Raw genomic sequence first — 15,402 nt, 5'->3', positions numbered from 1 at the left:
ACACACAAATGGAGACACACACCCACACACACACACACACAGAGAAAAACCTCTTACCAAGCATATGTCACAAACCATCTGACAGCATTCAAGCATCTGAGACATTAAACTGCTCCCTAAACAACTCAGTGACGAGGTTTCATGCACCGGTTCCATTATAAAGTCAAAATCTGACGTACAACACATTGGTGCTAGTTTCTTGTCTGTAAAAAAAATGAAGTTGAACACATCAGCAGGAAACATAATACAAATAATGAATGTGCACGAAAGTGGTCACACAGGATTACAACTTATTTACAGTGCGCGGCTGCTTGGCTCCGCAAACACCCGCAGAGACTTTGCTAAAACCGAACCCCCGGTGCCGTGGGGAATTTTCAAGTTTGGCTCCATTCCACCGCAAAACAGGACACTGTTCCCACAACTTAATGGTGATGATGATATTGCACGATAAACACTCAGGGCAAATTCTAATCCCATTACAGGGATACAGAGCCCAGTCTCCTATTCACTGTTTTTAATACTCTGCTAACAACACTGCTCCACTGGGAACGAGGACATGCACCGAGAAGTAGTTACTATAAATACACTCCATGTTTTCTGAGGAGAGGTTTAGATTAGGTCATCTGTTTTTCAGGGAAAACATTATTCAAAGAACATTTTAAGTTCAATTAAGGAAAAATTTATTAACTTTATGCCAGTTACAGAACTTGCTTAAAGAGGTTTTGTGATGCAAATAAAGTTTATTACAAGATGTTGAGGTATTTGCAGCAGAGGCTTTTTGGCTGTATTTGAATGGGGTTGGCAGAGCTATAAAGATCTAGCTGCAGGTAAACAGGAGACAAGTTACACGCTTGTGACCATGATTGAAGTTAAATGACATCAAACTGAACTACAACCATAATCCAGATTTAGTGAGAGAAAAAACGTTGCAGATATTTTTGCTTGTGTCTTACTCTCATTAAAATAATTAATTTCCCTCTGACCTATTAAGCTTATTTAGTGTAAGTATATGGATTGCTCATTACGTCTGTCACAGCCTATTAAATATATGAACTCCTTGTGGAGCTTGTTAAGTATTCACATCACGTTTGATATTATAAATTATTATTCGAGCAGAAATCTACCCCTGTGTGTTATGAAGTCATTATTTATATATTCCTGGCTTCTTTGTTCCTCCTCCTGAAGCCATTGTTGAAATGTCAATATTCAATGGGATGTAATGGGGAAAAAAAGTGTTGGCAGCTTGCCACTTCATTTTCACAGTGAAATGAAGAGTAATATCGCCTCAGATTAAATATCTCGGCAGGTGCAACAGTTGCCCGCTGTCGTTCTTTCCGTACCTGAATATGCACTCGCACACATATACACTGGCAGAGACCTCCTGAAACTGTTTAATTAGCCCGAGTTTTAATTACCTCGCCTGCTGCCCTCGGGATGGAGCAAAGGGCTCAGTGTTAATGAGAGGGGGATCAATAGAAAAGAAAAGACAAGGAATCTGTTCTCCCTCACCTCTGCCTGCACTCCTTTCTCCACACCACCTGTTTCCCTCTGTTTGCTTCGTCTTACTTTTCTTGGTCAATGGGTCAGACTATGTGTGTGTGTGTGTGTGTGTGTGTGTGTGTGTGTGTGTGTGTGTGTGTGTGTGTGTGTGTGTGTGTGTGTGTGTGTGTGCCTGCATGTCCATAAATAAAGCTGTGTGTTTGTCCTTGCACCTGCATGTCTAAAAGATTGCTTTTTGGCTTAGTTTTTATTCAAACAGAGTAGGTTTTGTACGGATTAAAACAAAACCACACAACCACGATGCCCACCATTCAGTGTCACACTCCTCAGTCCTCTCCCTGCCTGTGTTTCTTAAGCTAAGCTAACCAGCTGCTGCCTCCAGACACATAAATACAGATGTGGGAGTAGCATCGGCAAAACAGTAAATACGCATAATCCAAAAACCATCGCTTTAAGTTTTCACAGGTAAAACAATTTGCCAAAGTTTATAGATACACCTAAATATTACATATACAAAACAACTTTTTATCTTTGTCTCATTGTCAAATTGTTTCTATAGAATCAGTCTGAGTGTCTGAACCAGAGACGGTTTGAGGAGCAACTTCTGTTTCTAGCACACTGTGGTGGGAGTCCGAGTGCTCTCCATGGTCCTGAAAGCGAAAACACTTAAGATTCCCATCGAACACTACTGGAACTGAAAGGGCCATTTGGGTCGACATGAGCTGACATGTCACAGTAGGAGAAGCAAAGGTGTAAATGATAAAATGAATGATGTCTGGATTGCATTTTGCTGCTCAAGCAAGAGGGTAAAGGTATCGAACATTCTGGCTCGTTGTCTCACTGTCAGGTCTTATCTGAACTGAACGGGCCATTAAGTTTTGCTTTCTATGTCAAAATGTCTGTTGTATTTTGAGACTTTTGAGTTAAAGTTTAAAAGATGACTATCACACAAGTTTACAAGATTTACTTTGTGGTAATTAAATGTGGATTTCTTTGAACGCACGCAATTTTCAAACAACAAACGTGGAACATGTTCGACTGACTTCAGATTGATTATTAAAACAGCTCTGTCTACATGTCTTGTCTAGCTTTTTGTTAAAAGAGATAAACTAACATGATGACCAGAGAGTTGTGTAGGAGAAAAGCCATTTTGAGAAAAGAGAAACAAAATCGATCAGAGCCATTGCACAAACATTGGACGTAGCCAGACAATAATTTGGAATGTCCTGAAAAATAAAGAAACTGCTGGTGCACTGAGCATCTGACATCGAACAGGTCGGTCGAGGACAACAACAGCAGTTTAATGATAGAAACCTAGTTAGAGCTTTGAAGAAAAAACCCCCCAAACAACAGTCAGTGACACCACAGGGCAGCGGTGAACATATCACAATCCACTTAGAGCAGAAATAAAGAGGTAAGATTCTGAACTCTCGTCTCATATTAATCTGACAGACGTCTTCAAAGCCGTTCCACAGGTTTACAAAAGAGATTGTTTGTATATGCTCTAACACGGGTGTGTGTGTGTGTGTGTGTGTGTGTCAGTCCACCAGTTTGTGGTATGAATGAGTCGTCTTTATTAGAGCTGCCTAAGGGAGCTGAATATTGAGAGAGATCGGCCAACTCCCAGGTGGACATTGTGCGAGTGGTTGTGCATGTGTGTGTGTGTGTGTGTGTGTGTACCTGAGGCAGGGCTTGGACCACCGTATCCAACAGGGCCCTCATTCCTGTCGCCATCTTCAGCAGCTTTAGCACTGTGTGTGTGTGTGTGTGTGTGTGTGTGTGTGTGTGTGTGTGTGTGTGTGTGTGTGAACAAGAGAGAGAGAGAGAAACAGAGAGAGAGATATTTTAAGAGTGGGGATTTAGGGGGAAAATCCCTCAGGTTCAATTACAGACTAAATGAGAAACATTAAACTGTGGAAAGGTCAGTTCTTCATTTACACGCCATGTTACACACACACACACACACACACACACACACACACACACACACACACACACACACACACACACACACACACACACACACACACACACACACACACACACAGTAGACATGAGCTATGCTACAGCTAACAGATATGCAAAAGTTGTTTAAGGTTTCATTTCACTCATAAGACCAAATCAATATTCTCTGTTCCTAAAAAGGACGCACAGGAAGTTCAGCAGAATTCGTGAGCGAGTTTGTGTGAGTGTTTCTCACGAGTGGAGTTAACGTACCTCGTGCTATCCTCAGTACTCTCATGATTCTGATGATGGTGGGGTTGATGGGCAGAGCGGAGCTGATCTCAATCTCCTCCAGAATGATGCCCATCACGGACAGAAGCACAATGGCCAGGTCCAACTGGTTCCACCTGGCACACACACACACACACACACACACATACACACACTGTCAAAGTCACACTTAAAAAGCCGGAGCTGTTCCCTTGTTGGCACTTATTACATTAAATGCAGTTCTGCTGGTGGCACGTGTGTTTGTAAGCTACCTTCTACTCCGATAACCCAGTTGTAGAGCTGGCCTGAGAATCACCCCGGATTATAAATCACACTATGCACAATGACTGCTCGCGGCTTTGCTGACACTACATAAAAAGAGACAAAGTGCCAGCTGATAACAGTGTGATAAATTCTCTCTATATCCGTCCATCTCTTTCTCATTTCATCACTCTTTTATCCTGGTCTGTCTTTGTCTTTGATCAGTCCAGCTTCCCTTCCCATATATTTTACCATCTGTCTCTCTCCCTCTCTCCCCTTATCTGTCTCTCTCCCTCTCTCACCTTATCTGTCTCTCTCCCTCTCTCACCTGATCTGTCTCTCTCCCTCTCTCACCTTATCTGTCTCTCTCCCTCTCTCACCTTATCTGTCTCCCTCCCTCCTCTTTCACTTCACGGACTAAAATAGGTCAATGACATTAAACTACCATCAGTGTAATATAAGCTCCTAAATCTGTATCTGCCTTTAATAAGTCACTGCATATCCCTGAAAGAATAAGACGTCTCATCCCCGTGCACATTCAGGTGAGTGACAAATCAATTAGTCTGGGCTCTGAGTGAGGGATTGTGCTGAGGTGTGTGTCCTGCAGAGGTCACACAAAGTACAGTACAAGTTCAGTGGTATCACATGCAGAGAACTAATAAAGAACTAAGACACCTCTGGGCCAAACAGTCCCCTTATGAAACCACATTTAAAATTCACTCGATCCAGATTTTTATTTGAATCGGCACCAAATTGCACACACACGCATATAACAGTTCCCCTTAACATGCATGATTACTGTCATCAATATACATAAATTTTTCTCTGAGAAATCATTGAAAAATATTAAAAAAACACACAATCTTGCAATGTTAGAAAGTGGAAAAAGTTTAAACAAAATTAAATGGAAGTTTTGTTTTAATCAGTCGTTTCAGTGTAATCCTGCTAACTAACAGACCGAGAGACAGACAACTGCAGATGAAAACATGAACTCCACGGCGGAGGTAATTAGTTTTTGTTCAACCGAATAAAGTCTTTTTTTTCCATTTAGACCGAGGTCATTTAATTCAAACTAATATGATAAAATAAAACTCTCCTCATCAAAGGCTGTTACATTCACACGAAATGAAAGTTTGATTTAATCAATGTAATTAATTGTAAATTAATTAAAGTTTTTTTTTAAGCATCATAGGATGACTCAATGTAATAAGGGAAGTTATAAAAAAAAAAGAAAACCATAAACTTTGAACTTGCTTCTGAAAGAGGACACTTCTGTTTTCTTTCATAAAACTGCTGATGTGTGGTAATAGTCATGAAATCTGTATGAGCACCAGAGAACGGATTAGTCAACTTAACAACAGAACACATGAGAGCCAGCTCACATGCTCACAAGCATATTTCATAATCCTCTATAATATCATCATTCGGTCCATTTATAATGATCAAAGCAAAAGGCGGATTTGTTCAGCTATTACACTTTGAGCTAAATAACTGTTGTTGCGGCACTATTTATATTATATGTTCATTCAAGAGATTATGGCATGTGCCTGGAGCCGTGTTATTTATTTTAACGTCTAATTTTCCTCCACATCATATACAGGATAAGTGACTTCGCTAAACAGACAAAGGCATACTGTAATTTTAGTGACACTAAATCTCCAACTGTCTTGAAATATAAAGCTTATTTTTTTGCAGCAGCTAATCCAAGGGGGTGCTTGCGTTTTCAGGCAGGACATTAAAAAAAGGCCCAGAAGAGAAGCTGATACGTTCACTTACACGCAGACACACAGGGGGGGGGGACTCTCACACACAATCACACTGTCAACACGCCAGGTATAAACACACACTGTACCTTTCTTTGAAGAAGCGTCGAAAGCCGAAGGCGATGAGTTTGAGCACAGACTCCAAAACAAAAGTGGAGGTGAAGAAATAGTTGCAGTACTTCAGGGCGAGATCCAGAGACTGGAAAGAGAGGGTTTAAAAAGTGTGTGTTTTCGTGTGCGTTTGTGTGTGTGTGATGGTGCGGTGTGGCTTATCCACAGCATCGGCAGGGAGACACTGCAGTGTGCCTATTGTTTGCAGAGTGAAATCAAGCACGCCGGAGGCAAACACAGAGCATCCTCACATTATGTCGCCCAACAAACACATATTTTTTAAGCTAAACTGTTGTATTTGTCTTCAACGTTCAGTCCAGCTCCCTGTTACTGCAGAGGCTGGATCGTATTTCTAACTGCTCTCTACTCTAAAAGAGAAAAACAGACCTGTAGCCTGTAGCAAGGGGGAGGAGGCCAAATGTCAGGACCAACAGCTGACAAGTGCAGCCGAGACCTGAGATATTTATCTGATGCTCGGCCAGTTGTTGGAGGGAAGCTCGCTCCGCTTTAAAGGTCAAACTGGCATCTTATCTGAAGAATAATCACCTCACTCTCCCTCGCGAAAAATAAAAAATAAAACGCCATCAGGCTTTTCAGCGTCCATTCATCCCGACTGAATGGGCAGATACACGCACGGTGCGGCTAACACCTCTCTGACAGCGGCCCGCGTCAAATCAGCAGCGCAATCACGGCTCCTTTGTGGCGACTGCAGCTACTCACAACACGGGCTGCAGAGTCTGGACGCAGTTTCACGGTGGTGGAGCAGTCAGTGGTATCACTGTGTCTTTTTGGAGAGGAGGGGGATTTATCAGACTGCATGAAACCAGCATTAATTCCATTTACTGATGAGGAGCTTGAAGGAATCTGTTGAAGAAGCTTGGGTTTGTTTTCGTCAAGTCACTCAGTTTTTAACCACAGACTCTATATAAAGATGGATGACATGATAGATAAAGTGTCTCGATCATCGCCCCCTGGTGGTTGGCTGTAGCCCAGGTCATAAACTCCACTTCCTCAATGTTAGTGAATGGGACAATCCAAAGTATACATCAAAGAAACTGATGGTTTTGGTTACTTCAGCTAGTTCACACTTGTTTAAGTGCAATTTCTTCCAGTAAGTTTGGTTTGAATTAGTTATTTGTTGCTATACAAACGAGGTGAAATGTTATGATTGACAGCTGAGACTGACTCACGACTGGTGGCGTGCCTGTATCTACGTGACCTCGACCCTGGCTCCACATGCGCTAGATGGCAACATTCGTATCCAGGATATTTTGACTTCGCTAGTGGGAGGAAGTGGAGACGCATCGTCCATCTTTATACACATTCTATGATTTCAACGTATTTCCTTTTTTTCAAATGAACATATTTTGGAGTGGGGACTAGCGGCATCTCATGTGCATTTACCAACAGTCTACGTGTGAGGTGTTTAGGGGACAACTGTAAATTGTAGCTTCACAAAAATAACTTTGGGTCACACTCCCCCCTCTTCATGCACATCGGTCACGTGGCGACCCACGGACAAGTCAACGCTCAGCCTGTGGGAAACCCTGTCTTTGCACAGACAGGTAGACACTCCTTCTTACGTGAGGTTGATTGAAGTGCTCGAGGGACATGGTGATGACGTTGATGCAGATGATGAAGGTGATGATGAGGTCCAGGTAGTGGTTTGTGCACAGTGTGTGGATCATCAGGCGCACGTTGCAGTAGCTGGCGTAGTACGGCAGCTTGTGGGCTTCTGTTGGTGGAAAAATACACGAATGAAGCTTTGAAACATTACCAATTTGTACTTGTATTTTTTCGTTTCAGTTGAAGAAAGTAAATGTTACAATGTACAACAAGTAGATCTCACATTATATATAAGTTAGTTCAAAACAAACTGCTATGATCTCTATCGTGTGGAGCAGAGGATTTTTCCACAGAAGATCTGCTGTCTGTCACCACTTAGATCTGCATTTCTGAGGTACAATTTTATCATTTTTTACAAACTCTCTCTCTCTCTCTCTCTCTCTTACTCCTCCTCTTCTTTTCCATGCGCCGCTGACGCTTCTCCTCTCGCCTCTTGGCCTCCTCCACCTCCTGGTGCTGGCGGCACTTGTGGAAGTTCTCCACCACCACGCCGACAAACATGTTCAGGACGAAGAAGCTGACGATGAGCAGGAAGGAGATGAAATACAGCAGCATCCACGGGTTGTTGTTGGTCACCGGCTGGGGTTGGAGTGGTGAATTTGTTCACGTAGAATTATGTGACAGGAAATGAAGGAAGTGAGAAACAAACACAGAGATGAGAGGAAAGGAAAGAAGAGTTTGTCAGATCAAAAAATATAAGATTTACATTTTGGATTGTGAAGATTGTGCTGCAAGGTTTTTTATGAAATATAAGTTTTGTGCAGGTTATATGCGGGTACCTGTTGGTCCACAGCAACAGCATCCAGGCCGTGATACATGATGTTAACCCAGCCGTCTTTGGAGGCAAGGACAAACAGGGACATCAGAGCCTAGACAACAGAAGCCGGAGAAACAGAAAGGAAAACTGAAATTCTTATTTTATGGAGAAAAGTGTTTTTTTCTGCTTGCAGATAAAAAGCATAACGCTCACACAAATAGCAGAGAGCACTAACCTGTCCCAGGTTGTCAAAGTTGTACTTGTGGTGAACCCACTTGTAGTTGGCTTGCAGACAGTCAGACTTGTTGGTAATGTTCTTGACGTCGGGGCCGAAGCAGTAGAAGAACTTGCCTTTAAACAGCTGTCGGTAAAAGAACAGGGACATCTATCTGTTAATGCTGTTACTCATAAAGAAACAGAGGAATAAGCCTTCAAAGGGCCCGACGGAGACATGAAAAGATGCTCTTGAGTGAAATAATGAGCTGGTCAGAGATCAGCGCAGCTGACAATTTTCTGCAGTGATGAAAGAAGAGGGAAGACAATGAAAGTTAACTGAAAAGAGAGAGAGATGTAGAATAGCTTGTGCGCTTCAAAGAGACGGAAGAGAGGGAATTAGAGTTTTTCAAAAAAGCTCATAATGGGGAGAAAAACAGTGCACACAAATAGGTTATTTGGAAAAAGTTAACATGCAATTAATTTGCTTTCTACCTGTACACCGAGAATACCAAAGATGATGAAGAAAGCACAGCAGATGAGGACGATGTTGCCAATGGGCTTGAGGGAAGTGATGAGGGTCTCCACCACCAGCTTCAGACCCGGAGCTCTGCTGATCACCCTGCAGAAAGAAGACAACAAAAACAGAGATTAGAATCATTGTGTCTGTGCATTGTACGCACAGACTGTGAATAAAGATGGACGACACGCCTCGTCTAACATGTGTGTGGCTGCTCCATTTTAGCATCTATAAAATAGCACTGATGTTATTCCTGGGGGGAACATATTAGATTTTTTCTTTGACTTCTATATATTTAGTACAAACTGTGTGACCAGAAGGAAACTTGAGAAAGAGAATTTAAGTTCCCTGTCTGCTCTTGAAAAATAACAGTAAAAAAAAGTTGTTTAAAAAACAACCCTCGTCCAAACCTGAGAGGACGCAATGTCCTGAGCAACCTGAGGACTCGAAGCACCCCCAGGATCTTGGCCCCACCCGCCATGGACACAACGATGTCGATCAAAGACACAAACACCAGGAAGCCATCCAGGACGTTCCAGCTGCTCCGCAGGTAAGCCTGGTCACCCACATACAGACCCATGGAGACCACCTGAAGATGAGAGGAGACAGAGATGAAGAGCAGGGACTACACTTAGTTCACAGCTGCGTAAACACAATTAGAAGATATAAAGTATGTGTATTGTTAGTTTCTGAATCAACTCTGTAAAGTAAACTGTCAAATTTAAAACCCAAAAATCGAATATGTGGCACGAAATAAAAAAAGGTGAAACTAAATTATCTAGATGATCGGCAGAAGATTGGTGTTTGACAAAAAAAACGTGTGTAACATGTCTCGTTAGTATCAAACACAAACGCACTAAAAACATGTTCTTATCTGGCTGTTGAAACAACACACACACACACACACACACACACACACACACACACACACACACACACACACACACACACACACACACACACACACACACACACAGAACTCTTCAAACAACACCTGCTTTTTGAGAGCAGAGCCCCTAGAGCAGATGTTGACTTTATCTGACATACACATACAGTAGGGCACCCACACGCACGAGGGCACACACACACACACACACACACAAACACACCACTCATACAGATTAATAATAACATACACACCCTTGAAACACATGCAAACTGACACACTATCCAAAGGGAGTACACGGGTACCAGTGTGTTTGATATCTGGTGGTAGAGTAATAATGTTGCACTGCCTGTGAATCCATTTGTCACACGATGGTACTTAATTCTGCTGTGAGTTAAAACAGTGAGAGACACATGTGTCACAGGCACCGCGTTACTCATGCACAACCTGAGCAGTGGAAGCCTTGTGTCTGACATTTGAATCTGTTTGCCAAGTGTCCGGCGAGGCTTCAGGGGGATTGTGGGGGTTAGAGTACAAACATTTCAAGATGTTTGAAAGATCAGTGTCTGGCAAACATAGCGGGTCTGAATGCTAAAAAGTCAAGTGAATGTACAGCACAAGGCTGCGGTGTGTTTGCAGCTTGACCAATTCGTCAGTCCTGCTGTGCTGTGCTTTTTATTTAGTCTTGCACCCAACAACAAACTGTGTTGGAGTCCTAATGAGGGATGAAAGCTACACAATCAAACGCTCAACAAAACACACAATGGAGACACACAAGGCTCAGACAGAGACATGGAGGGAGACGTGTACGGCTCAGCCAGGGTTCTGACAAGCCTGTAGCTCATTGACGGGCTGTGATTGGTTAATAATTGATTGCGGGGGTGCATAATTGATGGTCCACTTGTCCCGGAGCCCTTTGCAGAGGGTGTAAAGACAATGGCAAAGAGAGGGAGAGCAAATAAATGAGAAGGAACTTGAAAGAGTCTGAAAAGGGACTGATGAGAACAGAGGGAGGTGAAAACCGACTTGAAGAAGAAGCAGCTGGAGACTGGCCGCATCCATAAGAGAAGACTTGCCACTAATTAATGACATTGTTTAATTGCACTATCCTCCAAAGGAACATGGAAACTGCAATGAGAGGAGGGAAAGCACTGAGGCGAAGTCAACTCAATGTGAGAGACAAAACACTGGAAGACAAGGGACAGACAGACAAAACTAAAAATACCCCATTGCAGTTTCATGCCTCCACCAACGAGAAGTGTTTCAGGCTCCATTCTATTTTGCAGAGTCATATCACCGTGACCTTTGACATTTAACTGCCCAAATCTTATCAGTAAATTTGTGAGTCTCAACATTTGTACCAAATTTTGAAAGAATTCCCTTGAGGTGTTTCTGAGAAATGTGTTTTGTGTTGTCGCAGTGACCTTGACCTTGAAACCATCTGAGCGTTTGGACCGAATTTGAAGAGACGGGCGGACGGACAACGCGTAAACAAAAAGCCTCCAGCGGCCGCTGGCTGTCGCCGGCGCGGAGGCATAAGGAGTGTGACTCTGTGTAGTACGGCCACACACGACTCTTTGGACTCATCGGCGGAGGGAGACAGGCTGTAAAATGTTACCTTGAGAGTCATCTCGCTCACGAAGATGGCCGTAAAGATGTAGTTGGAGATGGTGAGAAAGACTCTTTCCTGGATAGGGAGAGAGAGAGAGAGAGAGAGAGAGAGAGAGAGAGAGAGAGAGAGAGAGAGAGAGAGAGAGAGAGAGAAGATGGGGCAGTTAGGGCTAGTAAAAGTTTACTCACTGATCCTTTTAGATAGTAAAACTGAATTTATCCTCAGAGAATAGAAAAAGCAGCCGTGCAAAAACGGCACATGCACACAAACACTCACACACACACACACACACACACACACACACACACACACACACACACACACACACACACACACACACACACACACAGAGAGACAGACACACTGGCGATGGACTTACCAAGCTGCCCTGTAATATCTTGGGCCTCTCCAGAGCTACCGTGATGCAGTTGGAGAAGATGAAGGCCAGCACCACATAGTCAAACAGCTTATGGGCTATAATCGACTGGCATATCTGCCTGAACCTGGAGGGAGAGGAGAGGAGAGGAGAGGAGAGGAGAGGAGAGGAGGAGAAAGGAAATTAGACAGCGAAAAAGTTAAAATCCTCATTTCAAAAGTGCCTGAAAAATGGGGGGGGGACACTGCAGATGTCTGGCTACACTCTGTCCAAAACAAAATGCAACACTCTCTTCCATCCAATCAGAATGGGAGCCAAGTTCCCTCACAGCGTACGGGAGCTCCCTCGCATCTTGGCGAGTAAATAGCCTCATTCAGCCCCTGTTTACATTGCTCCTAATTCAAAACAAATTATATTAACAACACTCTCAGAGGCAACAGACTCCTGAGTGCGCTGCTCTGCTGGGATAACAGAAGAGGGAGATAAGAGAGGAACAAACGGAAAGAGAGATAGAGAGATGGGACACACAAATACTGAATATGTATTTCTAAAACTTCACATGTGACACTGCGTCCTGCCAAAAAGCAATTAACTACCTCCACTGCAGTGTTTACTGGAACAGATGAGAAGACACCGAATGAATCAAGTAATGGAGGCATCAAATTTATTCTAAACTATTTTGGAACACATGGACACATTTCAGTGTCTTTTATTTAAGACTCGACTGAGTGTCTTCCTCTGACGCGCTCCTGCCAAATTTAATGAATTGCCTATGGTAATGCGTATAACCCCCGGGGCACGTTTCGTTCTCTAACAGGAGGGGGCAGTGTTGAAAATATCCCTTCGTTATTAACAAGGTGGTGATCGATTCTCTTAATGTAGTCCTTCTCTGTGGAAGCCTGGCAACCTGTCCTTCGTATTGATGAGATGGGGAACAGGAGCTTCCCACCCATCCCTGATTATGCTCTGGTGAGACGCTGTATGACAACTGATAAAGTGTTTGTGTGTGTGTGTGTGTGTGTGTGTGTGTGTGTGTGTGTGTGTGTGTGTGTGTGTGTGTGTGTGTGTGTGTGTGTGTGTGTGTGTGTGTGTGTGTGTGAGGCAGTGGGTATAAGAGAGCATTTTAATTCAACGCACAGTCGATGCACTTGATAAATTAACATACCTGCCAACATTTGGCTGTGAAAAAGAGGGAGATTTTTCCACTTTTACCCGTAAAGACCACGTGATGGTTGATAACGTGGCTTGGGGTTAAGAAATTTAAGGTCTTGCTCCAATCTGACTGATATTTCGATGCGCATTTCTTCCTCTTCTGGAAGTGTGGTTGAAAAAATGCACATATGCCACACAGAAACCAAGAAACACCCATTTGATTTTACTAAGAAATCTGGAGATAACAGGAGAAATGATCAATCAGGAGCACAGCGGGAGAAAAGGTTATAAATAGGGAGACTCCTGCAAAAAATCAGGAGCGCTGGCAGATATGCAACAGGGGAAAAAGGACGATGGCGACTCACTTGTTCTGTGGGGAGAACAGGAAGACGGACCAGTCCTCTCTGCTCTCACACCAGTCCGGTCTGTACGCCTCTAACATCTTCTGGATGCGGAAGCACAAGCTCTGCAACAAACACATGTGTCAGCTCACAACGCGGCTCATACACCACGCACAGCAGTAAACACAAAAACACACCGAGAAACTTCCTGTTTGGACTCGCGTTCTGAATTATTTACAAAAGTGAAACACGTCCATAGCAACAGCTCGGAGCATCTTCCAACGCCGCCATCTGCAACGCTCTCTCCCCCGCTGTCTAAATAGTCCTTTCTAATTAACCTTGTTTCTCTTGTACACAGGCTTGTTTACAATGAAAACAATGGGGCTCCCATGAGTGCAGGCTTTACACAAAGTACTCGAAGATCCTACACGAGACAGCAGGAGATTATTGTATGTGTGAAATCCTGAGCTTGAACATAAAAGCTAATGATTCGGTTACTGGGAATCACAAGGATAGATTGTGTTTCTCTATCTGTTACATACTGGTATAGTGATGGTAGATGACTATAACATTACTTCACTTTCTCACCATCTTGTCCTAATGCTGTTACTGTTTGATTCCCTCCCTCCCTCCCTCGCTCACACAAACACAAAACAGGAACCTACATATTCGATGTCATCATCCAGGTCCTCCCGGTCCTTGCTGCGCGCGTTCACCTGGGGGAAGACGTCAGTCATCAGCTGGCTCTGGGGGTCCGCCCCTCCGGCCTGCTCGGTCTGGTGTCTAGTTGGGGGCTGGAGAAGCTGAGACAGCGGCGTCTTCCCGTTACAGTCCTGGTGGACCCCCCCTAACCCACCCAGACTGTCGAGGCCACCGCCACCACCTGCGCTGATTATCATCCCACCAGAGACGCTCTTCTTCCTGTGGAGTGCCATGGGGGGCGGTAGGTGGTGTGGCGGCGGCGGCAGTGGTGGAGGGTGTGGGGGTCCCGGCACCTGCAGCAGGTGGGGCAGCTCCAGTGATAGAGCTCTGCGGTCCCTCCTGGGTACAAAGTGACCTGGGAGCATAGGGTGGGGGAGGTGAAGAGAGTGGGAAGCAACAGCGGGAGGAGAGAGCAGAGCCTCCTCCTCGTCTGGGTGGACGCCATGGAAGTGTCGGTGCGGGGATGACGAGGCACGGGGACCACGGATACGCAGGCTCCCTCCAACCAACCCTCCCAGACCACCTAGGCCGTAGCCATAGAAGGGCCTTGCGGAAGTGGGAGTGAAGGATGGACTGGCGCAGGGAGATGAGGAAGAACAAGGCCGGCCGCCTCCCAGGCTGTTCCAGCTGGAACGACGGGCCCACAGGGCCTGAGGGTGGTGAGGCAGCGTGCGTCCCCAGTTGTGGTAACGCCGACAGGGATACTGAGGGAGAAAGAGACAGACAGAGAACCATGTCCAGACTGGATCAGCTTTGACCCTCTGGTTTACTAACAATAATAAATAGAGATCCACACATATCTGATAATAATAAAGAAGAATAAAGCAACATAATCATATGCTACTGATTACAAAAAATGTGTGAGAGCAGCCCATACTTAAATTTGTAGTCAATTAAGTAGCGTGGCATTTAATGAGAACTTGCTGATGCATAATATCGTCCTTCAAACCAATAAAGCATTAAAAAATGATTTGAAATACCCCTTAAAAATACAGACATGACCCAAAACGAAAGCAATCACCCACAATATTTCTCTCACACAGTTTCAGAGGAGTCAAAATGAAATGACCAGTCAACAACTAACAAACAGCAGCTATGTGTTTTCCAGCCTGTCTCTCATTACGGCCATTTCCACTCACCAAAGCCCTCTGCTCCAGGTTGGCCCTGCCAAGAGAAATAGCGCTATTCTTCCTGGAGCCAAGAGCAAAGGTCAACCTCTCTCCTGGAAACAGACCAGCAGGCAGGGAGGACAAGTCCATGTGCCCATTGGGGGTCAGCGTACAGATCTTTGGGTCTGAAGGACAGAGGGAGTGGAAAGAAGAAGACATAAGGGGAATAATGAGGAGGGAAAGAAAGAGGAGTGGTGGG

At 44.2% G+C, this 15,402-nt stretch overlaps 1 protein-coding gene across 1 annotated transcript in view; it reads right to left on the bottom strand.

The window, feature by feature from the left end:
• The window catches only part of LOC118123791 (voltage-dependent T-type calcium channel subunit alpha-1I), a 72,366-nt gene that overhangs the window by 19,247 nt on the left and 37,717 nt on the right, over positions 1–15,402 (bottom strand). Inside the window, 14 exon segments of the mRNA XM_035181392.2 lie at positions 3,181–3,251; positions 3,718–3,851; positions 5,828–5,937; positions 7,433–7,584; positions 7,862–8,054; positions 8,255–8,344; positions 8,468–8,593; positions 8,941–9,067; positions 9,376–9,554; positions 11,470–11,538; positions 11,843–11,966; positions 13,357–13,457; positions 13,998–14,738; positions 15,174–15,328. Of these exon segments, the coding sequence (XP_035037283.2) occupies positions 3,181–3,251; positions 3,718–3,851; positions 5,828–5,937; positions 7,433–7,584; positions 7,862–8,054; positions 8,255–8,344; positions 8,468–8,593; positions 8,941–9,067; positions 9,376–9,554; positions 11,470–11,538; positions 11,843–11,966; positions 13,357–13,457; positions 13,998–14,738; positions 15,174–15,328 (2,372 nt within the window).

The sequence above is a fragment of the Hippoglossus stenolepis genome, chromosome 16, assembly GCF_022539355.2.
Source record: "Hippoglossus stenolepis isolate QCI-W04-F060 chromosome 16, HSTE1.2, whole genome shotgun sequence".
In the NCBI taxonomy this organism is placed as follows: Eukaryota; Metazoa; Chordata; class Actinopteri; order Pleuronectiformes; family Pleuronectidae; genus Hippoglossus; species Hippoglossus stenolepis.
The sequence above is the reverse complement of the archived record's forward strand: the minus strand, read 5'-3'. Positions and strand labels throughout refer to the sequence as shown.